General features: G+C 39.3%; 1 protein-coding gene across 2 annotated transcripts in view; it reads left to right on the top strand.

The window, feature by feature from the left end:
- The window catches only part of PHF20 (PHD finger protein 20), a 100,033-nt gene that overhangs the window by 35,803 nt on the left and 38,181 nt on the right, over positions 1-26,049 (top strand). Inside the window, exons 5-9 of one of the 2 annotated variants that reach the window (XM_045832927.1) lie at positions 6,125-6,204; positions 9,742-10,129; positions 14,381-14,494; positions 15,205-15,393; positions 16,388-16,567. In XM_045832927.1, coding sequence (XP_045688883.1) covers positions 6,125-6,204; positions 9,742-10,129; positions 14,381-14,494; positions 15,205-15,393; positions 16,388-16,567 — 951 coding nt within the window. The remainder of the gene's footprint in view (positions 1-6,124; positions 6,205-9,741; positions 10,130-14,380; positions 14,495-15,204; positions 15,394-16,387; positions 16,568-26,049) is intronic. The other variant, XM_045832928.1, reaches the window with a different exon arrangement.

Here is a 26,049-nt window from a genome sequence, read left to right as displayed (position 1 = left end):
GATGGATGTCTTGGGGGAGGCACTAAAGGCATCTGATATCTGAAGGGCTGAATGAGGTGTTGAGATAGAGCTGCCAGGAGGAGGCAGGGCAGGAGCAGATGGTGCAGATAAATCATAAGGGGAGTGAGCATGGACACCTGCCTACAGTTAACGGTTGTGTGTATGTGTGTCTGAAATCTTGAAATAATCACTTAAGGGATAAAAGTCACTGGCCACAGTGTTGCCCATAGTTAATTAAGTTTAAACAAATATTTTATGTATTTTTAGAGAGAGGAGAAGGGAGGAGAGGGAGAGAAACATCAAGGTGTGGTTGCCTCCCACACACCCCCTACTGGGAACCTGGCCTGCGACCAGGCATGTGCCCTGGCCAGGAATCGAACCAGCGACCTTTTGGTTTGCAGGCCAGCACTCAGTCCACTGAAGCACACCAGCCAGGGTGTTAATTAAGGTTTTCAAATGTATTTTAAACTGGAGCAACCAGAGCTTTAGAAGGTTTTTTAAAAAAATCTTTTCAGTTTATTTCCTCCATGAACTAAAATTATAGGAGGAAGAGTCTGGAAGTAATGGTTGTTCGGAAAACAGTTATTTGCTGCCCTAATATATAGGTTCCATCAGCTCTGACTTCTGTCCAGTGAATTTTAATTAATTGAAGGACATTGAAAATGAGTGAAGATTTCTGCCATAACCTGTTTTCTGAAGTCCTGTATTATGCTGGTACCCTTACTGGTTCTTGAGAGTAATTGGAAGGGGGAGGAGAGGAAGAATATGGGGGAGGGGAAGTCCTGAAAGTTAGTGGAACTGGTTGGGTGGTATTATTACCAAACCGTGGATTGCGAGAGAAAGCTAGCCTTTCTGGGAGCTCAGATATTTTGAGAGGAAATAATGACCCTTAGGTGCTGCCTTTGGATTAGATTTCATCTATGGGAGCTGGTATGCAGTTCGTAGTTCATCATGATTCATCCTAGCAATTGCAGGATTGGAAGGAACAATCCTGGGCTCTCATTCTTTCCCTATTATTTTCTGCCCTGCCTCAGTTTCATGTGTAGCAGGGGTCACCACAGCTTAATGGCGCTGTGAGTAGAAGCTCTGCTGGCAAGGTGCCCTTTTTTTTTCCTGTAAAAGTCGTTCTGTCTTGTTGGTGCTGCCAAGAGGACTCTGGTGATATAGCAGAGTCATACTCTGTAGATTCATCTTTGGAAGGCTTGGTCTGGTTTTCTTGTTATTCTTAACCTCTGTTGTTTGTGCTCAGGCTGATTATTGACTGAGCAGGCTGGTGGGTGGGGGCTCTAGCCGGAGTGGAGAGCAAACAGCTGCTGGCTTTTGGAGTCTGGCATGATTGCATTACAACTAAATAACCAACTTGAGAGTTTTTTGAGGGAGTTAGTTAGCACTTGGAAACTGGGGAGGGCAGTGCCATGTTAGTTAGCTCTCTTCACCTGGAATGGTTCTCTGGTAATGATAACTAATCATCATTTAGTGTGAAGGTAGTCACACCTGGTAGCCTTGTAAACCATGGGTCTGTGTTGTAGTAAAACACGGGATTCTGGTTCCAGGGAATCTTTGTTCAGAAGCCATCTCTGGTGAGTTGATCTCAGCTCTTTGCTGGGGCTGCCCAGCTCCCCTTTTTGACTCCAGTGGTGGCAGAGGCACTTGTCAGTCAGTGCTTTGTGCTCCCAGTCGGGAGGAAACTGAAAGTAGGTTTGCGTTTACAACAAAATGAGGAATTGTTCCTTCCTGTTGATCTGTGGTTCTTTAACTTGAGTGAGCAGGCTAATCAGGCCCCTCTTCCTTAAAGTTAAATGCTTATTTTTGGGTCACATTCCTGCCCTACACTTCCTCTCAGTTCAGTCTTTTTGGTTCATTGACTGAAGTCTTTGTTTACAGCAGGAGATCTTATGGAAATGGCCTTATTTCTAGAGTCTCTTGTTGAAGCAGTTACTATTTTTGGTTTTCTTTATGCTGTAACTGATCCTACATTTAAAATGCAGGGGTGTTTTGCCTGTGTGAACAGCTTTGCGCAGAGATAAAAAGGAAGGTTTAGGCCCACATGTCTGAGTTCTAGCTTGGCTTTTATGAATATCTTCTGTGGGGGGAAGGGTTGGTGCTTTTCTGTTTTAAAGTGACTTGGATGATGATAATTAGAACCACTATTAATCCCTTGCTCTATGACAGTCCCTTTGCTAAGCAGTTTCCTTCTCTGATCACACATGGAAAAGGTTGTTGCCATCAACTTGATCCTCATTTAACATATGAGGAACTGAGCTCATAGGAGAGATTGCTTGAGGTTACGGAGCACATACATAAATGGTAGAGCTCAGGTCTGCATGGAGATCTGTGGGATGGCAGAGTTCCTGAACTGCAGTTCCCACGGTACCAGGCTGTCTCTCTGGAGCAGGGTTTTCTGGAGCAGGAGTTGCCACTCGGGGCAGGAGTTGCCACTGGGGGCAGGTGTTCATGGGGGAATGTGTGTGTGCATGAATGCGTGGGCCTAATATGATGGTAGGATGGATGTGGATGGTTTATACTTTCTGGAGCCTGGAGGTGTCTTGATAGCAATGATTGGGAGAGAAGTCTCTGGTCCCAGTACCTGCTTGGTGATATAGACAATTCATTGCCCTTGCTCTAGAGCATTTGAGCAATTAAAAATTGAAGAAGAATTTGAAATAGATGAACATTTTTGGAAATTGTTGGCCACAGAACCCAAGCCTATTATGTAAAAATTGTGAAAAGGAAAAGACAGAGGGAAGGGAAGGTGTGTCTGCAAACATGTATATTTCCCTCTGTCCACCCACTGAGGCACATCTGTGGAAACTTGAGGATTTTGAGAAACCATGTTTGAAAACTTTGAGTCTCCTATGCATGGCATTGTGGAATTTTCTGACTCCTGGAGAATGAGTAGGATAGAGAAAAGACCCTGGAGCCACAGTTATGGTAGGTTTCAAGAGCACCAGAAGTCTGTCCTATTCATAGTGTATCCCTATTTCCTTGGTCCTAGAGAAGATGAGCTTGCTATGCATCTCCAGTTTTGTTCTTACATCCTTTCTGTTATTAACTGACTACCATAAGGTCGTCTGGCATGCTAAGTTCTTAACTCCCAGAGGGGTAAGGCCAGGAAGCTTTGTTTTACCTGGCAGTGTAAGGACAGGCTTCTTAAAGGGAGTCTGAGCCAGGAGGTCTTTGTGATAAGGATGCAGTTATTTTTGTTGAATTCTGTCATTTACATGTTATTTGTTAGATGTTGTTTGTGGCCATGGGGGAACTTTATTGTCAGCCATCCATGGGAAGACTCCACGGGAAGACAGTCTTTCAGTTATACATGAAACCATTAAAATATTGTAGATTTGGGACCTCTCTGTTATCCATGGGATGTGTTGTTTTGTTCCCACTGATTTTTTGAAGCCCAGGTTAGGCTGTGTGCATGATCAAAGGAGACAGTTTCAAGACAATCCATTGTAGTCCTTTGGAAGTAAAAAGGGCCAGGGTCGGGATATTGCTATCTAAGCACAGTGGCCTCTGAGCACCTTTGGCTACAGTTTGGGTCATTTCAGAGTGGCCAGTTGTGAATTTGAGGCTGAGAGACTTGTGGGGTGGTGGGAGAAGAATTGGTCAGAGTTCAGCAGCAGGCTTAGATTATAATCATAGCTCTGTTTCAGGCTTATGGAATTCAGGGCACAACCTTTGTCTAAGCCATCCTTTTTGAGTCTGCCATAAGGAGTAGTAAGCTTCAAAACTGACCTCATGTAGTGGGAAATAAACTGTTAGATAGCATTACTTAATGTTATCCTTCTGGATGTTTGAAATGTCTGTAAAAATGGACAGTTTTCATTTTGCTGCAACTGACACTGAACTTTCTTTGTAGATAAAGTAGGTTAAAGTGCAGGCTTGGGTGGTTTGTTGGTATTCTTAATATTTGAGATTTCATGAGAATTGGGTGCTTAGAGCCCCGGTCCCCATCTCCCATGCTGACCAGAGCTCCCCTTAGTTGCCTGCAAAGGGTCTGTTGAGAGTTCCGTAACATTGCTTGTCATTGCTCTGCTGCTTGCCAACACCCTCACAGCAGAAGCAGGAAGACAGGAACCCAGACCTTTGTTGTAAGTACTTATCAGTCATTGTCAAGCTGCCCTATGTAGAATTCTTTACCATAGCCTGTCATCTAAATTGCTTGTTTTAACCACCCAGACATAAATATATATACATCATTAATATCTAGCTTGTATGCTAGCCCTTTTCTTTCTGTGTTGGTGATACTTGTGACAAATACCTTTATTTTGTAATTGCCATGAGTAAAGATCAGTTGGTAATTGCTAATTGTCTACACCAGTGGTTCTCAGACTTTAGTGTGCACTAGGACACTGAAGGATTTGTTAAAACATACATTTTTTAAAAAAGATTTTATTTATTTTTAGAGAGGGGGAGGGAGGAAGAGAGGGGGAGAAACATCAGTGTGTAGTTGCCTCTCATGCACCCCCTGCTGGGGACCTGGCCTCCAACCCAGGCCTGTGTCCTGACTGAACTGAACTGTTGACTCTGGTTTACAGGCTGGCACTCAGTCCACTTAGTCGTACCAGCCAGGGCTAAGACATACATTTCTGTGTGGCACTCCTACAATGTTTGATTCAGTATATTGCGGGTGGGGCTGGTAACTTGCATTTCTAACAAAGTCCAGGAGTTGCATTTGCTGCTGATCTGGGGACTACGCTTTGAGGAGCAATAGTCTACAGTGAGCCAGGCTATGTGTGAGAGAGAATCTGGTGTGAGATATGATCTGTGGCCGTGGAGAGCCTGCCTTCATTTGGGATCTGCCTTCTGTATTAAAGTAGATCTACATATGTGTGAGGCAAGGTGCCAGATGAGTCTTCGAGAAGCTCAGAACAGGGAGAAATCTCTATTAGCTAAGTCAGGAAGCTTTTACAGAACTCTTGTGGTCTTTTGAGCAGGGAGGCTTAAGGATCAATGAGTGACACGTTCCAGGCAGGAAAACATTAAAGATGTGGAGGCACTTTCAGTGGGTGGCATGTAGGTAGTCACTTTGGATGGGTGTTGTATGCTGGTAATGAAAAATAAGGTTGGGTGACTAACTGGGCTCGGATTGCTGACTTTTCAGCACTAGAGAGGGAAGCTTTCAATAGCGGTGGCTAGCCACTGGCAGGACCCTTTTTAGGACTGGAGGAGAGGTGGCATACCGTGGGGGGACAATGTTCAAGAAGGAGTTAACTAGCCAGGTCTTAAGTTCCTTGTAGCATTCTTTTGCTCCTAGCCCTTGGGATTTCTTTTTTCATTCCATGTTGGGTGGGAAGTTGGTCCTGAAAACTGACCATGTTTATCAGCGTTAAACTATTAATGATTACCAGTGGTTCATTGGTAGTCTTGACAAGATTAACTATGATTCTTTTTAAATCTCTGTGACAAAAAAACAGCGAGGGCATAGGTGGGTTCTAAGATGCAGAAGTTTGAAAGTGTTGGTTTGGGCACAATTAATGAGAGCTTGTTGAGTTGGTTGCTTTATTTTGGAAGAAAGATTATTTGTGGATTTCCAGCTTCATTTTTTAAAAAATTTTACTTTATTTTGATTTAACTTACTTTTATTTGTAGCAGAGTATGATTTTCGTTGGACTTTTTTTTTTCTAATGGAATAAAACTGACAATGTAGCAGGCACCATTTAGTGTTTTGGCTAAGTTTCTATTTTTACATATTATGACATGAAGGTAATTCAAATGGATTTTGAGATTAATGTGATCTCTGAAAACATGATACCTTTATCAGACAGTCTTTTAAAGTTTGAAAACTATTAGTATCTTTAAATTCAGAAAATAAAGGTTAAATAATAAAAATTAATTCACCAATAAATAAATCTGCATTTTCCTCAGATTCTTAATTGTTTTACTGCTTTTTGTTCTTAGTCTAAATTCAGTGCAAGTTTTTTTTTATTTTAATGAAGCATCATAAAAAGGAATTGTTTTCTGATGGATTTTGAGCTGTATATATAAAAAATAAAAAGAAAGGCGTGCATACTATTAAGATGTGATTCTTAAAGAAGTTTTCATAAGTTTATTATTATCATTGGAGCTGCCTTGTGTTTCATGAAACTGCAAGTTAAAATCACGATGTCTTTTTGAATTTTAGGTACTTACACTGTGAAATTTTATGATGGAGTAGTTCAGACCGTCAAACACATTCATGTCAAAGCTTTTTCCAAAGACCAGGTGAGAAATGTGGTTTTGTGCTTTGTGGTATGAATAATGCTAACATTGTAGTTTTGTTTCCTAAATAATTACATTTGTTTGTGATGGCAAAGTCTTTATTTCCTCCATCTGACACAAATTCACCAGAAAGCAGTATGCATATTTTCAGAAATTGTAAATATTTGTCTCTGTCTATCGTTTCCTTGTAACACAGATTCTTTTTAAATGTACCAAATACTTGGATACCATTACCTGTTATGTTTTCCTCATCTTTCCTTGAAAGTGTCTAGGTATTCTTTTTTCTTTCTCCATGTGCCCTGCCCCCAGAGCTATTACCCATCACAGGAAACTTGCTGAACTGCTTGTAAAGATTTAGAGTATGTTTTCTCCTCATCTACTTTGGTCTTCAAGCACAGGACCATGCCGTGGTGGTTACAGAGCTATAGTTTGGCATGGATTTGGCAGTCACTTGTGTTAGAAGTGCCTGGGTTGACAATTTTGTTTACTGTCCCAGGCGTGGATTTGGCTGAGCATGGGACCTGAGTTTTGATATTGGAAATACAGGGCTCACAGATACAGGTCATCTAAAAGTATTTCCTATTTCATGATCCTCCCCTCCTTTCTAGTCTTTTTAATATTTATGTTTTCATGAAGTAGTTGAGGGAGAAGAGATCAGAATTTAGATATTGATGCTTTAAAAACTCTGATTTTTACCGTTACTCACCTCTTTGGTGTTTGCTGATGGGACAATATTTGGTGATGCTGGGACCTGTTGTATTTTTTTCTTATGATGATCAAATGCTTCTCCTTATCACATATTTTTGTAAATTCTTCTGTATATATGTTTAGCAGTTTCAGTGGATCATAATATATGATAATGTTTAAAGGTAGCCCCAAGACATTTTGGCCTTTTACTGATTTTCTGCTTCAGAAAATTGTCAAAACTATAAAGCTTTAGCTCTGAAGATGTTTTCTCTTTGATCATTTGCCCCTCAGACATCTACAGAGCTATACAGTACTGTAAAATACTATTTTGGTGTTTGATTTGATGATTTTTGTGTGCAGTTTCATGAAATGTGTTAATATAGATAGAGGACCATATTAAGAACTTGTCTGGAATTGTCAGATTGTATCCAGAACCTCCCCAAACAGAAAAGCTCAGGGCTCCAGAAAACAAATGTTCAACAATTCATTCTGCTGTACTCCATAAACTGATTGCTGGCACTCATGGTGCTTTGGCTTGGCACTGGGCACCTTACCCAGGGTGGATTTGTGGGTGTTTCAGTTCTCAATTTCCTGATGCCTCTGAGTGTCTTCACCTCATCCCAGACCCGGCAGGTGGTCAGGCACAGTCCCATGGCACCCGTTTGTTTCACCCCAACCCCCCCACCCTAAGAGGACATAGTAGTTTGGGTAAGTGACTCCTCAGGTCTTTTTAACCCTAAAATCTAAGGCACTTACAAAGTAAAACTTCTTAAAAATATCTATCTGACAATTTTTAAAGCTTGTCTCATATAGTATTAGAATAGATTGGGGTTTCTTTTGTAGGACCACACTATCTTAAATGTTTTGATTAACTGTATTTTAAGAACATTTATCTTTTATTTTTTAAGTTAAAAAAACCTCATGCATTTGCTATAGAAAATTAAGAAAGTACAGAAAAGCACAAAGAAAGTAAAAACTATCATTCTGGCATCTAGATGCAATTGCTGTTAACTGTTCACATTGTGATGTATATCCTTCCTTCTGTGTTTTTTGTTAAATGTGTATATATTTCTATTCAAAGTTGGAATCATGTAGTATATTACTGTACTATAACTTGCTCTTTTAACGAAATAACATTTCCCCAAGTTTCTTTTTGAATTTTTTTAAAAGAGATTTTACTTATTTATTTTTAGAGAGGGTGAAGGGAGGGAGAAAGAGATGGAGAGGGACATCCATGTGGGAGAGAAACATTGATCAGTTGCCTCTTGCACGTCCCCAACTGTGGGCCTGGCCTGCATCCCAGGCATGTGCCTTGACTGGGAATCAAACCTGTGAACTTTTCAGTTTGTAGGATGACACCCAACTCACTGAGCCACACCAGCCAGGGCTCCCCAAGTTTCTCAGTACTATGTGAATATGGCTTTTAATGGCTATGTAGTGTTCTATAATATGTATGTAATCTTACTTTGTGTTACCAATTCCCTGATGATCACTTAAGGGTATTTGTAAACCTGGGTGCCCAAGTCTAGTTTTTTTTAAAGATTTTATTTGTTTTCAGAGCTAGTAGAAAGGAGAAAGAAAGAGGTAGAGAATCACCAATGTGATGAGTTGCCTCCCAGCCTGCAACCCTGGCTTGTACCCTGACCAGGAATCAAAGCGGCAACCTCCCGGTTCATAGGCTGGTAGTCAATTCACCTAGCCACACCAGCCAGGGCCAAGTCTGATTATCTTATAAGCAGGTTTTATTTCTAGGAATTTGTTCTAGTTCAAAAGTATAAATTTAAGTCTTTTGACCCAAATTGCTGTCCCCCCTTTGTGGCCCCACCCCACAAATAGTTGCAATTTATATTTCTGCCAGCAGTTACTGAGGAATGCTTGTTCTCAAACATGGCTGTTTGCAGAAAATTTTGGGGAGTTGAAAAAAATATTTCTAGGCTCTAACCACAGGGATTCTCCTTTATTATTTTTCCCTGTGGGACAGATTGAACTTTTACTCAGTGAGTGTTTAGACACTCCTTCCTGCATCTGGCAAGATCTGTGTGCCTAGCACATGCTAGGTGCTGGGGATCTCATATGAATATGATATGCTGAAGATTGAGGTCTGGAAAGACAGGTATACATACAAAAAACTTAAACTGTAGTTTTGGAAACTCCAGAGCTTTCCAAGTTAGCTTTATTATGAGGCAGTCATACTAGGACACAAGATTTTTAGGATGAATTTTAAAGAAAGTAATTTAGGAGGAAAGTAACCAAGAAGCAGTACTTCCTTTTGGTAGATAAAAACTCAGTAAGTAACTGGAGGAGCATAGTAGGTAGCTTATTGGACTGAGCACAGCCTTAACCCAGTAGAGGGAGCAAAGACCCTGTTTTGGGTTGGAAAATCTTTGCAGTTTTCCTGTTCAGCCTCTAGTTATCATGTTGGGTTCTATTCTACACGGGGAATCAGTATCCACTGGCACTGAGTCACACAGGGCCACACAGGGCCTCTGAAAGGCCCTGGGTCAGTGTGGTCATGTTTGGGATAAGAAGAATGGTACATGAAGGCATTTTCTTAGAAAGATTGCTTTCCAAAAGAGGTCCCTGGGGTAGTTGTCTGTCCCTTTAATTATTTTTTAGTGACTTCTTAATCATAAGGGAGATAGCTTTGCCTCAGAAGGAATTGCACATGATTGCTGTTTTCTTAGGATTATTTCTCAAGCTCTCAGGGTATGGGCAGATATTTTCAGTGGTGACCATTAAGTGACTTGCATATGTCCTTTTATTTCTTTGTTTTCATAAGTTTGTAAAAAACTATCTGATTTTATATTTGCAAGTAATCACAAGTGTGTTTCATCGCTATTTTGCTTATTTTAGAATATTGTGGGTAACGGTAGGCCTAAAGAAACAGATCACAAAAATCTTTCATCATCTCCTGATAAACGAGAGAAGTTTAAAGAGCAGAGAAAAGTCACAGTCAACCTGAAGAAAGACAAAGAGGACAAAGCTTTAAAGACGGAAAAGCGACCCAAGCAGTCTGATAAAGAAGGGAAATTAATCTGTTCTGAAAAGGGGAAAGTGTCAGAGAAAAACATTCCCAAGAACGAGAAGGAAGATAAGGAGAACATTTCAGAAAATGACCGAGAGTACTCTGGAGATGCTCAAGTGGATAAGAAACCTGAAAATGACATTGTGAAGAGTCCACAAGAAAACTTGAGGGAGCCAAAAAGAAAACGAGGCAGACCCCCTTCTATAGCTCCTACTGGTGAGTTTCCCAAGTGGGCTCTGCAGTGGGCAATGCCAGTGTTTTTCTGTGGCCCCTTGTGGTTCTGTGCATCAGTCCTTCATTTTTGTGGCAGATTTTGAATTGCTCTATGATATGAAAACAAGTCATCTGAATTTTAAGGGAGGCATGTATCTAGATCAGCCATTTTAAATCTTTTTCATCTCATGGAACACAGACTAATTACTAAAATTCTGCAGCACCAAAAAGTATATTATTTGCTGATCTGACAAAAATAAAATAGGTATAGTTTTGATTCATTCACACTGGATGGCTATTGTTGTGTTGGCTCTTGTCGCTTTTAATTTGACAATCTAAGGGGAAAGAGGTCAGTGTCCCTGACTAAATAGTCAGTTATTGCCTGTTTTAAACATTCTTGTGGCACACTTGTTGAAAATTGCTGGTGTAGATGAACATAAGTTGGAAAACATGTCTGAGACTGAGCTTTTGGCGGGGGGCAGATAATTGTTCACTAGATACTTCAGCTTGTATGATAAAACCTAATAAGCAAAGGCTTTTTGCTTGTACCTGTTTAAATGATCTCTGTTTAAGCAAGCTTAATAGAGCCTGGGTTCAGGAAATACAATTTTCATGGAGACATGAAAGAGGAAAGAAGTAAAATAGGTGTGGGTGTCTGAAGGAGGCTTACTGAAGGAGAATGGGCCCAGAGACCTAGAAAGGCATGGTGCATTGGAAATTGTGCTCTCTAGAGAGTGATTATTGATGGAAAATTTTCACAGTCTGAATAAAAAGCTGAGGTGGCTAATTGGTAAGAGTCGAGGTTAGAGTACAGACTTAGGGAAGAATGCACAATTGTGAAATAAGGTTGACATTTAGAATTTTTCTAGAATAACCTAGAATGAAACACACCCTGAACTTCTTCCTTTTTTAGAAAAGATTGTATTTGTTTATTTTTAGAGAGAGGGGAAGGGAGGGAGAAAGAGAGGGAGAGAAACATCAATGTGTGGCTGCCTCTTGCGTGCCCTACACTGGAAACCTGGCCTGCAGCCCAGGCATGTGCCTTGACTGGGAATTGAACTGGCGATCCTTTGGTTCACCAAAGGCCGGCACTCAGTCCACTGAGCCACGCCAACTGGGGACACACCTTGAATTTCTTCCTAAACCAAATACGTCTCTATATTAGTTTAGTGGGATGAAGTGTTCTGAGGATCTCTAGATGGAATGCCTGTAATTATCCAGCAGTGTTCGTCAGACATTTCGGCTTGTGTATTCTCTACATGAATATTGTAAAACTGTGAATCTTTTAGCACATTTTAAAGTGACATCTATTTTTTTCTCACAAGTTTAAATAGTTGGCAAAAGATATATTTAAAATATAAAATTTATTTTCATCAAAACTGTGAAATTACAGAATTGGTTCTTTCATTGTTTCAAAGCTAGTCCTATCAATCCAGACAGTTTTACATCAGGCTTAATTTCTATGGCATAAAGTCTACCTTAATATACTCCAAATACATGTATTAAAGTCATTCACAATAGACCAGCTTCTTGCATCTGAGTTCTAATTTTAAGACAGGAAATTGGATAGATTGATTTCTTACCAGATGAAATAAGGCACCTCCCCCTTTAGTGGTTGTGACTGGGTTTGCCCTCAAAAGCTTAGCATGCCGGAATTGTCCCTAGACAAATTAGGGCCTAGACCCGTGCTGTCCAGTACAGTATCCACTAGACACCTGTGGCTAGTGAGCTCTTGAAATGTGGCTAATCTGAATTGACATGTGCTGTAACTTTCAGATACTTAATGTAAAACTCCCCCACGAGGATGTATAATATCTCAATAATTTTTATATTGATTGCATGGTGAAATATTTTTGGATGTATTGGGTTAAATAAAATATATTCTTAAAAATCAGTTTTACTTTTTTCTTTAACTTCTTAATGTGATGGCTAAAATTTTTAAGTTTACATATATGGCTTGCATTTGTGGCTCCCATTATATTTCTGTTGGACAATACTGGCCTCATCACTGGCTTTCTCAACAGCGTTCTGGTAAAGGATTCAACTCTAATGCCCAAGGTATCCATGTAATGAATTGACTTATTTCCTGTGCATTCTGAATGATACTAGTTATAAACTACCCTTGGGAGAACTGAGAAAATAACCTGGGTGTTTTGTGTTCAAATGAGGAATCCTAGTTAAGAAAGTCTAGAAGTTTTAAACCTCTGGACAGTGTACCATGTTAAGATGTGAGATGAGTGAAAGGTGGCCTTTTTATGTAAGTGGGAGAAGTGGGAAAGGTGAACTGGCAGAAATCGAATGTGTCCTCTTCTCCGTTTAGGAAATTGTATACGTGGGCTTTGAGTGTTGAGAAACTGATACTTCTTCAGCTATTCATGCTCTGTCGTGTACCCTCTGGAAAGTGAGGACTAGGGTAGTGGCACTTCAGCTTTCAGACCACTCCTATGAAGCCATATGACTTCATTCAGATAAAATGTCTTTCAGTTTAATGCTTTTATTTTGTAAGTGTAGGATTTCATTACCAGATAGGATCAATCTAAGAGAGAAATGGTGTTTTCCAAACTTACTGTTAACACTTGTCTTTCCTCCCTGGTCAGAATCTCTGGAGCAGGGTCTGGAATATGAGTAAACAACCTTTCCAGATGATTCTTACTGTAAGAAGAGTTGGGGGAACACTGAAGCTCTGTATAGTTAGCCCCAGTTTGTATATGGTATTGAAGTGAAGAAGATTTGCCAAATAGCTGAGAAGATAGTTCACATTCCCTTTAAAAATTGCTTAGAATAAGTTCATTGACTCAGGGGAGCTTTGAGCCCCCTAGATTATATACAGACTTGATTGGAGAGGGATCTGAGCTGTTTAAGAAGGGTCGTTTGTGTTTAATTTGGAATGTTTGTGATCTCCAAGTTCCCACCACTTGGAACAAAATAGTGGTAGCACACTGGGAAAATCGAGTGCAGGATGAGCCGAGGAGTTCAGCTCTCTCTCATCAGGCACGCCTTCTCGGAACTGAGCCCTGTCTCATGTTTGGCCATTCCGCATGGCAGGTCTGAAGCTTTTGGTGTAAGATGGGTCTTCTCTTCTCTTCCTGCCCCTGCTTTTCCTTTCCCCTTTCCCTTCCCTTTGCATTTTCTTCCCTTCCTCCTCCTTTTTCTTCTACTGCTTGCCTTTGGGATTCTTATCTTTCCTGATTGTGGAAGAGCTTCTTAAGTGTTAGATTTAAAAATAAAGAGTACTGTCTGAGGGTTTAGTGTCTGCACGGCTAAGTTATTTCAGAGCGGGATTTGCTGCTGGTCAGCAGCCTTGCCTGGAACACTGTTAAATGGAGGAGTCTCCTGAGGTTTTTCTGGAATTGTTTTTAGAGGTTGTAAATTTTGACATTCTTTTTGGTTCCTCAAAACTAGGATCAATGCCAAGCTGACTAATTTAGTAAGTAGCGATTGAAAACAGTCAAGCTGTAGTTCTAAGATTCATGTTTTAAGAATTAGCCTACATGGTAGATTTTTCTGAGTATTGGGTAAGTCAAGGTTTTGTTTTATTTTGTTTTTGTAAAAATAACATGAACTATTTAATGAAAAGTTATACAGGTTCAGAAAAAATGGTGGAATGTTGCCGTTAAATCCTGAAGTCCCTTTAAAACACCCAGAAACACACTCCTGCCTCCTCTTGTCAGACCAGGCCAGTCGGGAGTACCAAATCTCAGGAAAAGAAATAGAAGTCTGTAGCTCGGCCAGACTCCCGTTCTTAATCCAAAACCTCATCCCCATGGTGGGCCAGTGGGAGTCCTGCATTCTCTAGAACCACTAAGACAGCTCTCATGGCAGCTGCATCTTGCTTTCTTGCTTCCTAAGCCATGTGTTCAAGAAGGCCCCCTCTCAGCTCCCAAAACCATGTGGTTATGCTGGATAAGTCAAGTTTTGATGAAAAAGATTTGATGCTGATAAAAATGACTTTCCTATTATTCTTACACCTTCATATTTTAAAGCAGTCATGTTGGTGTGGAGTGTTTTAAAGAAAGGGTTTCAGGAGAGAAGCATATGACTAGAGCTGGGTCACAGATGTTAACCTCTCCCGTAAGGAGGTCATTTCTCACCCATTTCACTTTTTTGTTTTCTTTTAGCTTAAGTAAGAATGCTCCTTGGTCTGTTTCTCCCACAAGAGTGTCTTTGTGTGTGTGTGTGTATTTATAGATAATGATGAGGATTGGACACTAAGAGATTCCATTCCATTTTTGTGTGGTTTTATTTTCATTGTAGCTGTGGATTCAAACTCTCAAACATTGCAGCCAATAACACTGGAATTGAGAAGACGAAAAATATCAAAAGGAAGTGAAATCCCATTAAAACGTCCTCGGCTTGACAAAAATTCATGTGAGTCTTCAGTTTGTGTATGTGTGCCTAGAACTGACTTCATTTGGGTGAGCTTGCCTGTATCCATGTTTTCCCCTATTTCCTGCAGGCTCTAAGACTTGTGCTTGCTCATAGGAGCTAATGTGGATGGGATGTGGTTAGATCAAAAAGAGTTTTGCTAGGAGAAAAGTAAACCTTAGAATATAAGCCCCATTAATACTGGGTTCAGTGGTATCACCTTCATACCCATAACCTTTTAGTTTGATTTGATTTGAATTCCACTGGAAATTTAATGGCTTAGGAGGGCATGGATTTCATATGCTGAGTGAAACTTTAAAAATACTATTTATTGATTTTTAAAAAGTATCTTGCCCCCAAAAAGGATTTTTGATGATTGTTCTAAGGCTCTATAAACCTTATTGATTTTGAAAGACAGTATGTAGATTTTTATGTTGGAAAGTTCTAACATAGAACTGAGTTGTCAAGATTGGGACATGACCTTGGCAAATATTTGCAGACCATAATCCTTAAGTAAGGAAAATTCTGTCCTGGCAGAGAGACTGTGCTTTTACTTAAAACTATAAACTAGGAAAAAATATTTCCTTTTATCATGGCTCTAGTATTCCATAAGTCTCTATAAAGCCCTTATAGAGGGCAGCCAGTCTAGAAATCTGTAGTAGCAGAGTTTTCTCTTCTGGTTTCTTGACTACAACTCTCTTAATGGTTTATAGCGCAGGGAAAGTCAAAAAACTACCCAGAAAACACAGACAAAGACTTATCGAGGAGACGGTCCTCCAGGCTGTCCACAAATGGGACTCACGAGATCTTAGATCCTGACTTGGTTGTATCAGATATGGTTGATACAGTTAATACTGATTCTTTGCAAAACACATCATCCAGTACCAAGGAATCTGAAGAAGGTGAGTCAAAGTCTGTTCTGGAACTGTGTTGCCAACCTGATGCCTCTCTAGTGAAAACCAATCTAAATCTCTGTGTACTGACTTTCATGAGTTTTAGATGGTCTTGAAATCAAGTTATTGAATGGGCTGCCGTGTTTTTATAACATTATTCTTCATTGATAATTCAGTAGACAAACTTTATGAGATTGGTTTTGCTTATATACGTCTGAATATTGGGTTGTAGGGAGGTACAATGCTTGAAGAGCCCTGCCCTTCTCTCTGTCTTTCTGGTGCCATCTTATTCCAGTGCCTGTGCTTTTTTGTTAATGCTTCTGGCAAATCCTCCCTCATTGGCAGCCTCTTTCTTTGAGGTGCTCACAGCCCTGGCTATATGTGCTAGAACCTCTGAATATATTCTTTAAAAAATACCTTTTTTAAAGATTTTATTTATTTTTAGAAGAGGTGGGGGAGAAAGAGATGGAGAGAGAAATATCTGTGTGTGAGAGAGACATCAGTTGGTTGCCTCTTGCACAATCCCCAACTGGGGACCTGGCCAGCAACCCAGGCATATGCCCTGGCTGGGAATTGAACAGGCAACTTTTGGGTGCATAGACTGGCAGTCAGTCCACTGAGCCATACCAGCCAGGGCAATTTTTTAAAATTTGTTTTTGATTTTAGAGGGAGTGGGGGGGGCGAGGTAGAGAGAAAGAGAGAGAGACAGTGAGGGAGAGAGAACAAGAGAGAGAATCACTGATTTGTTGTTCTACTTACTGATACATTATTGGTTGATTCTTGTAGGTGCCCTGACCAGGGATCAAACTGGAAACCTTGCCAGATTAGAATGACACTCTAACAACTTAGCTACCTTGCCAGGGCTGTGAATATATTTTATGCTGTGAGATGAAGGGCTGTCTCTAAAAAGTTCCTGGCTTTCTTAGTCTGTTGAGGTACTTTTGGTTCTCAGACTATATACATGTATAATATATATTTCCTGAGATTTCTTTTTTTCTTCTAGGTCAGTTGAAATCTCCTTTGGAAGCTGGCCAGATCCCATCTGCATTAACTTGCCATTCCTTGGGGGATGGATTGGGGGCTACAGGCGTGGAGTTGAACTGCAAGTCAATGGGAGAAAACGCTATGAAAACGGAACCTACTTCTCCCCTTACTGAGTTACAAGAGATTTCTACTGTGGCAGGTTCATATTTAGAGTTAACATAATTCTCTCCTACTATACACTTTTGATTGTGAACTATAAATAATGGATTCTTCAAATTATGTTTCTTTACCTTTTATTAATAATATTCCCTTATTTTAATGTTATACCCTTTTCATTTCTCATATTGCTAGTTTGTGTTTTTTTCTTGATTAGTATGAGTAGGGATTTATCAATTTTGTTTCAAAGAACCAACCTATTATTTTTTCTCTGTCTTTTTAAAATGTCGTTGATTTCTGTTTTGGCCTTAATAGTGTTTTCTTCCTACAAAATTTTCTGGAAATGTAGGTCCTTTTAGATTTTCTTCTTTTTTCAGTATGAGCATTTAAAGTTATGAATTTTCGCCTTGGTTGGTGTAGCTCAGTGGGTTGAGTGTTGAGTGGCAGGTTTGATTCCCTGTCAGGGCACATACTTGTGTTGCAGGCCAGGTCCCCAGCTAGGGGCCTGTGAGAGGCAACAGATCGATGTTTCTCTTGCACATGATGTTTCTCTCCCTCTTGTTCCCTCCCCTCCCCTCTCTCTAAAAATAAATAAACAAAACCTTAAAAAAATAAAGTTACAAATTTTCCACTAGCACTGCTTTAGCTATTTCCTACAAATGTTGATGTTCCTTTTTCATTTTCATTCAATTTAAATATCTTGTGACTTATTTGTTGACCATGGGTTACTTAGGATGTGTGTTTCATACCTTGCTGTTACTGATTTTTAATGAAATTCCATTTTGGTCAGCGAATGTACTCAATAGGATTTTAAGCTTTTAAAATTTGTTGAGACTTGCGGCCTGGCATATGATCCTGGCATATGATCTATGGTCTTGGTGAATGTTTCATATGCACTTGAAAAAAATGTCTGTTCTGCCATTCTTGTTTATCTGTTCTATGTCTGTTAATTAGATCAAGGTGATTGATAGTATTTTTCCGATACAAATCTTCATTGATTTTGTTTTTTCGTTTAGTTCTATCAATTACCAAGAGAAGAATGTTAAAAATCTTTTAACTGTGATTGTGTATTGTTCCTCCTTTTAATACTGTTAGTTTTGCTTAGTGTATTTTGAAGTTCTATTATTAGGTGCATACACATTTATGATTATTATGTCCTCCTGGTGAATTATCCCCTTTGTAATATGAAATATCACTTTGTCTTTGATAATGGTATTTCACTCGAAGTCTACTTTATGTGTTACTAGTACAAGTACTCCAGCTTTCTTTTACTTACTGTATGTATGGCATATCAGACACTTTCTGTCAATATAAGTGTGTCTTTAAATTTTAAGTGTTGTCTTTTTTTAAAGATTTTATTATTTATTAGAGAGAGGGAAGGGAGGAGAAGGAGAGGAAGAGAAACATCGATGTGTGAGACAAACTTCAGTTGGTTGCCTCTTGTACACACCCTCTAAATAGTTTTGTTTTTAATGTGACCATATGTAAGACTTTTATACCATAATGTCTGCAGGTCTACAGAATTGCGTACTTGTATTTGTATAATTTCAGTTCTGAGGAGGGGGTAGATCTCTTCTGCTCCTCTTCCTCTTCTCCCCTTCTTCTCCTCCTTATACTTTCTTGACCGGATGCCATCTAGTTAACATAAATGCTGTAGCAGAACAGCTCTTTGAAAATAGCGAACCGAAAGTACTTAAGTATTTTACTCCTGGATCATCAGGTTGGTCTTTGGTACCCCTGGATCAGAGTGTTGTACCTCAGTCTTGTGGTGCAGGTGGTCTCCCTTTCCTGTTGAGCCTCCTCTCAGTGGCAGGGATCCTCTCCTTCCAGCCTGCTTTCTGTCACGTGGGGAAAGTCATTAGAGTTGATGTACAAATAAGGTAGAAATTCATTCTCAGAACTTAGTTGTCTGTTTTTGGCAGGGAGAGCTCTAGATGACAGCTACATCCCGTATAACTCAGACTAAACTCTAAATTATGTTGTCTTAAAGGTGGTATTATTTTAGGCATCACTTGAGGTTGGCAATGAATTATTCTTATACCACTAGAAAGTATGCTATGCAGATGAGATGAATGAGGAGACTAGGTTTAGAGGCTAAATCCAGTCCCTGTTTCGAAGTTTACATATTTTGTTGGGGGTCTTGGGCTAACCTCTTTCTAAACGACACACACAGTATCTGTCTTGTGTCTTGGTTTCTATAGAGGATGGAAAAAAGGTAAAATGAGGGTGGGACAAGTGAGTCTTGGGAAAGGAAGATGGTAAGCTTTTATGTATTTTGCTTTTTAAGGTTTCACAGAGGATTTTCTAGGGAATGATACTGAAACCACTACAACTAACTGAAGTGCTGCCCATTTTCCAAGAGAGTTTATAGTAATGGCACAGGTCAGATTTCCTTGGGCTTGTGCTGGGAGGAATAAATGCATCATGGAACCTATTACTGTACTCTGGAAGTAGGCTCTAAGCTATTTGCTTTGATGACTTTTAAAAGCCAGAGGAGAATACAGTTGAAATTGTTTTTCTTGGGTAGGCATTTGTTTATGCTGTAACACAGAAATTAAGAGGAGGTGCCATTAGAAGTTCAGAGATCTCAGATTATTCTTTAAATCTGGGCCCAGCCTACTGGCCATTCACAGAAAACCAGGACCATTTGAAAATAGGCTGTAGTCCATTCATTCATTTTAGTCAACAGATATTTAGCAGGTGCCTACTAAGTGCTATACGCTATTCTAAGCTGTCTCATTTGTGAGAATATTCTACATGAAACACAGAATAAACAAGAGAAGAGCTAACAGAAGTATGGTCTCAGTCAGCAATTTTTTTTTAACTAATATTTGTTAGAACAGGACACTGCCATGTGGTCTAGATCAGTGATTTTCAACCTTTTTCATCTCATGTCACATATAAACTAATTACTAAAATTCTGTGACACACCAAGATATGTTATAATTTTGATTCATTCACACCGGATGGCTATTGTTGTGTTGGCTGTTGTCATTTTTTATTTGGCAGTCTAAGGGAAGAGAGATCAGTGCCCCTGACTAAAGTTAGGTATCGCATGTTTTAAAAATTCTTGTGCCCCCACACACCAGTTGAAAATTGCTAGTCTAGATCAATGATTCTGACATATGGAGTCTTAATGTATTGTCAGTTATAGAATGAATAGGAAGTTGTCAGTAAAGTATCAAAAGCTTACAAATGATTTACTTTTAAATTATCCAGGTTAGTTTCAGAGTCATGTCTATAATAGTTTTTGCAAATGATTTATTTTGAAATTAACCAGGTCAGATTTAGTGTAATACAATAATGGTTTAGCTTTGATGCACTTGCGAAGGAGGGTCATAAGGTTACAGCCATTATAGCTTGGGAAATTGTGGTGTCTGTGGTTTGCCATCGGGCATATGCTGTAATGGAAAATTGGTTGGGAATTCATTGTCCCAGGGGTTAGAGAGATGAATGAAACATCCGATCCATGCCCTTCTAGGTCTTTCTGTCCAGATGAATGAATAAAACTGCAGGTATCATAACACAAGACAGAAAGGTGGTGTCATGCATAATACTTAGAATAAAACTATGGAAGAGAAGACTTGACAGCGATAGTATTTGCCTGCCACATGAAAGTTGAACTCAGGACTCACTTGTTGAACCCTTTCTATATGCCCAGGAGCTCTGCTAACTGTTGAGCATACAAAGACAAGTGGGCATTCTTGGTCTTAGTGTCCATTAAATATTATTTGGATATGACTTTGGGAGAGGAATGATATTTAGGTTGATGGTTTGGAGGCGGGGTGGAAGAAGATGGCACTGGCACATGTTCTTGAAGGATGAGTAGGAGTTAGGCATTTCGAGGTGGACGTAGAGCAGTGTCAACAAACATAATCAGAGGGTCTTTTTTGGTAAGACTGTCAGGTGTGCTTTCTGACTTAATTACCACGCTTCTTTCCTGAAGTGGGTTAAGACTGAGCTGGTAAGATGCTGCCAAACTGAGGTCAGTTGCTTTGAGGAATTTATGGAGCTACTGAAAATGCAGGAGGGAGGGATAGCCCTGAAACTTTCATTTGGCTGTCTGTGTTGGTAAGGTTGCTTTCCTCCTGTTTAGCTATTCTTTGGCCTTAAGGTATTTTAAAGTACTTTTTCTGAATTGTTGGAAAATAAGTTGCCGGCTTTTATGCTTAAATGCTTTAAACAAGGACATTCTCTTACATGACCACAATATAATTTACTGAAATCAGGGCATTACTTAAACTTGACCAGGGATTTTGTTGTTAACCTTTTACCTCATTTATGGAAGTGGTCTTGGGTTCATTCAGTTACTCTTTTGGTAACTGGCTTTTTTATATCCATAAATTTGAAAAGAAGTCCAGAAGAGTACAAGAATAATAAAATTAACATTCATGTCTCCCACTGCCCAGAACTATTGGTATTTGGTCATGAAAGCCTCACTTAGGTTCTTATGCTGGCCTGCAGTGGGCCTGCTCTTTCTGGCTACCTGCTACCTCTCCAGCTTCTTCTTTCCTCACTCTCTCTCCGTACTCATTTTGTTCTAGCCACATGGCCTCCTTGCTGTTCTTCAAGCACAGCAGTTACACTGTCACTTTTCACTCAGCACAATTCTATTGAATACCGCTTATTCCCAACCAGAGCAAATAGATCCATTGGAAAAGTTACTTCATCAGCTGAGTAGCTGGTAATATTTAATTCTTTGGCTTATTCATTCAACAGTTACTTGAACAATGTTTCTTATATACCAAAACTTTGAGGGAGAGAGAGGAAAGCTGGAGGGGGGTAGGAAAACACACAAAAATGAATAACTTGTCACCTTGACCTCAGGGAGGCACTTACTTACGAGAATGGATTGTCCTGGATACTTCCAGTTGGTAAAATTAATGGTAAATAGCATTAGTGATTGTTCATCACCTACCTTAAATATTTCTGATTTACCATAATGTTGACAACCCCTTTCTTCCCCAAACAAAATTTCAAGTGACTCCTATTTTTTGATGCAGTGATTTTTTCTCCAAGATTCCTGCTTGATATGGGGATTTTGAAAACTCAATATGTATGACGAGATAAAGAATGTTTTGAAAATTAATGTGAGAAGGTGTTTTAATACATTTTCTAAAGTATTAAAAGTTAAAATCACACCATTTGTTCGTTGATTTTCTTCATTGAAAAACATAACATGGCAGGAATATAAGGTCATCCCAGACTTTGTGGGATGACTCAAAAATGATGTCATAAGGAGACAAGGAAAGGTTTTGTTTAATGTTGATTTTTAAATGAAATTTATTTTTAATAAGTATTAGTTCTTTTGATGAATTGTCAGAACTACTTTCTGAATTAAGGCATCTGGGACCCCTATTTTAAAAAGAGTTTTATAAAGGAAAAAAATAGTCATTTTGCTGTTCGGTTTTTTTTGTAAATTTCAAAGCCAATATATGTTAGGAAAAATTAAAACAGCTAAAAGAAAAAGCAAGTCTTCTCTTTACAATTTTCTCATTCTAGAAAAACCTATGGTACAATTTGGTGTGTGGCTTTCTATCCTGCTAGATATGGTTCTGTGCATATGTATATACAAACACACATATATACATATAGCTTTAAAAAACATAATAATAGCACCATATTCTTTTATCATTCAGTGGCTTGCTATTTTTATTTATGGTATTCTTCCATGTTCTTTATCTCCTTTCACAATTGTATATGATTTATTTTGTTGTATGAGTATTCCATAATTGATTTAACTATCCCCTGCTGAAAGATATTTATTTCTAATTTTTCTTCCTGTTTTATAGGCAAAGAGGCCAGTACTTGCCAAGGAATGACTTAGGTAGAGCTGTACACTTCCTAGATGGCTGGCGTGGTGATGCATGGTCTGTGGCTCCCATCTTCCAAATGAGTGCCTAATGCCATCTGATGAGATGCTAGGTGCTATGTGACTCAATCCCTGCTTTAGGAAAGTTGTACCGTGTGTGATGCAAAACTCCCACTGCTCTTGAGGGGACTCCTTAAAGCAATGTGTACACTCTGAGTTAAGAGGCTTATTAGTAAGGTGGCAGGCTTGAAGAGCAGTGTATGGTACAAATGATGTCAGCTCCAGACACAGTGGTGCCTTTGGAATTCTTTAATTTGATCTGGAATGTGAGTGGTGTTCCTGGTGTTCCTTTTGGAACAGGGTTTAGTGGTGTGTACAGGATGATCCAGGAAGATTGCTGGGAGAGGGGTGTTGTTGTTGAGAACTCATTTACCAGGAATGTGTTATGTAAGCAAGCAGGAAGGAGGGCGGTATCATCAGAAACATCTAGGAAGGCCCCTTGAGGCCAGGATGCTGCTGTGTTAGTCATTGTTTAGTGACTAGCTGGTGCCAGTCGTGGAATTTCTAACATGGCCTGGAGTCATGATCTGATACGTGTGGAGGGGGCCCCTGGGCAGCAGCAGGAGAAGCTGGGGATGGCGACAACAAGTCTAGTCTGGAGCAGAAGAGAGGATTAGCTTCTTCTGAGGCAGCTCAGGCATTTGGAGCAACTCTGCCATCTTGTGGAACAAATGCTCAGTGATTTTTGTGAGTGCAGAGGTTGCAGTCCAGGTAATAGGCTTGGCAAGGTTGCTTTCCTCCTATTTAGAAACTCTTTGGCTTCAAAGTATTTTTTCCTGCATATATTTTTAAGAAGTTTTTATTTTGAAATCATTTCAGACTTATAAAAAAGTTGCAAGCATGGTACAAAGAATTCCTATATAGGCATACCTCAGAGATAATGAGGTTTGGTTACAGGCTGCTGTAATAAAGGGAGTATAGCAATAAAGTGAGTCAGAATCTTTTTGCTTGTGGAGGGTCTTGCCTTCAGTTTGTAAAACACAGAACATCTGCAAAGTGTGATAAAGTGAAACTCAGTAAAATGAGGTATGTGTGTATGTCATCAACCAGCTCCCCACTTGTTATCAATTTACCATGTGAGCCTTATTACTTTTTTAAAAAAAATTGTTTACAAGAGTTTCTTTGAGCCAAACTGATGACATATGCCAGGGAAGCAAGATCTCAAATGTTCCTATTCTGTTTTGTTTGTTTGTTTCTTTTCTTTTTTTTAAGATTTCCTTATTTATTTTTAGAGGGGAAGGGAAGGAGAGAGAGGGAGAGAAACATCAATGTGTGATTGCTTCTTGCACGCCCCCTACTGGGGACCTGGCCTGCAACCCAGGCATGTGCCTTGACTAGGAGTCGAACCAGTGACCCTTTGGTTTGCAGGCTGGCACTCAATCCACTGAACCAGGGCTCTATTCTGTTTTTTAAAGTATTTTTTCTGAATTGTTTGCAAACAAGTTGCAGACCTTTGCCCTCGAATACCTCAGTACATATTTCCTAAAAACAAGGACATTTTCTTATGTTATCACAATATAATGATCAAAATCAGGACTTTTATCAGTTGTAGCAAAAGTGGGAAAAACTTTTTTGTTTTTTTCTGGTCAGGATCTAATCCTGGATGACATATGGATTTAATTGTCATTTTTTTTTGTTTTTTATCTGAAACAATTATTCAGTCTTTCTTTGTTTTTCATGACTTTGATATTTCTGAAGAATATGGTGGTTCTCAATATGGAGTTTTCTGATGTAGCCTCATGATCAGATTTAAGTTACTCACTTTTAGCAGAAATACCATCTAAGTAGTATGTCTTTTTCAATTGAATTGTATCAGGAGGCTCATGATATCTGTCCCGTTTACTGGTGCTGCTAACTTTGATCATTTGGTTAAGGTAGTAACTACCAGGTTTCTTTACTGTAAAGCTATTATTTTTTTCCTTTATAATTAAAACATTTCTTGTGAGAGGATACTTTGAGACTATGTAAATACCTTCTTTCTTTATTAAATGTTTGCCTACTATTTTAACGTTTATTGATATTTCTTGCTTGAAACAAACTTTAACAAGTGGCTTCCTAATGATGATTTCTAACTCTCATCATTCCTTCTACATCTATTAGTTTGTGTTTTATTTTAAGGAAGAGCTTTCCCTTTTTTTATTTATTGTATTTATTTATAGACACGTGGACTTACAAATTCTTACTTTGTTACATGGGTTATAATGTTTCTATTATTATTTATTTTAATACCCATTTTGGTCCCAAATTTGTTTGGCCAGTGGGAGCCCTTCAAACTTGTTACTGTATCTTCTCTTCTTTAAGCACTTTTTAACTTTTTGGCATAACAAGATGTCAGCCCATATTTACCCAACCCTGGATTCAGCTGTTTCTCCAAGAAGTTCTGTTTCTTTTAAGTGGAGAAATTAGAAACCGAGATCTGGGTGCTAAGTGTGCTCATTGTTCCTAGGTACACAGAGAAAATGTGGAAGTTTCTCTTTACCACCTGCCTTCCTAGCCCAAGCCCCTCTCTGGACGAATCCATTATCAACAGTTTAATTCCTGTCCGTCTGGTTTCCTTTCTGTGCATTTTTTAATATCTTTCCCCCCCACCTATAACCATATATGGAATTGAATAGTAGGTACTGGGCAATTTCCTGCTTTCACTTAATAATATGTCTTGAGATTATCCATATCAGTAAGTACAGAGCTACTTCACTCTTTTAAGTGGCTGTTTAGAATTACATAATTCAGATTTCCTGTATTTTTTAAAACTGTTTCTCTGTGGACATTTTGGTTGTTTTTTTTTTTTATTCTAAGCATTTGACTGAATTTGCTGTAAATGTTTAAATCTGTTCATGTTTTTCTTTTATTGATTTTTTTACTTCAAAGCTGAGAAAGTTATTCCCTCACAGACTAAAAAATGTTTTGTTTATTATAGTATTTGAAGTACATGTCAAAAAAAGTATTTTAACTACTGGGTTCATGTGGTATCATTGCTGATTAGAATACCAACTGTATTAGAGGTTGGTGCTGAGGGAACATAAGATAGTGATACGTGGCCCTTATCCTCTGGCTGGAAAAGTGACAAATAACAGGATCCAAGAGCAGATCCAGAGTGCTAAAGACGTTCTGTAGCAGATGGTCACTTGTCCCAGGAGTTGATGGCATGTGGTCCCTGATTGCCAGAGCCATTTGGCCGCCTTTCTGCGCGTGGAGTGAGCCAGGTCTGGATGGAAGTGAAGACTTGGCTGAGCCAGGGAAGGATGACAGGGAGCGGGCGCAGCGGGAGCAGCGGGAGCGGGCGCATCATGAGCGGAAGCGTGAGCTGTGGGAGCATGAAGCAGTTGCTGGGGCCAGTAGTGGGCTGGGGCAGATGCTGAGGCCTCATTGTGGGTTAATGGGAGATGCGCTTCGAAAGCAGGATGGTACTTAGAATGCCAGACTGAATATAGCCAATCAGACTGAATATCAGCATCACAGTCATCTAACTGTGAGGTTTTGAGGTACTAGTAATAAATATACAAAAGAAGGGGGTTAAATAGGACATTTATTTCTAATCCAAGTTTCAAGACACACAGTATAAACACCCTTTTTAGTATAAAAGTAATGTATGCTTATTGTAAAAGGGAATGTATTAAGTGTTACTAGAAAATGTGAGGGCTTCCGATCCTACC

The sequence above is a fragment of the Phyllostomus hastatus genome, unplaced genomic scaffold (assembly GCF_019186645.2).
Source record: "Phyllostomus hastatus isolate PE091 unplaced genomic scaffold, TTU_PhHast_1.1 phas_contig_17, whole genome shotgun sequence".
Taxonomy (NCBI): Eukaryota; Metazoa; Chordata; class Mammalia; order Chiroptera; family Phyllostomidae; genus Phyllostomus; species Phyllostomus hastatus.
The sequence above is the reverse complement of the archived record's forward strand: the minus strand, read 5'-3'. Positions and strand labels throughout refer to the sequence as shown.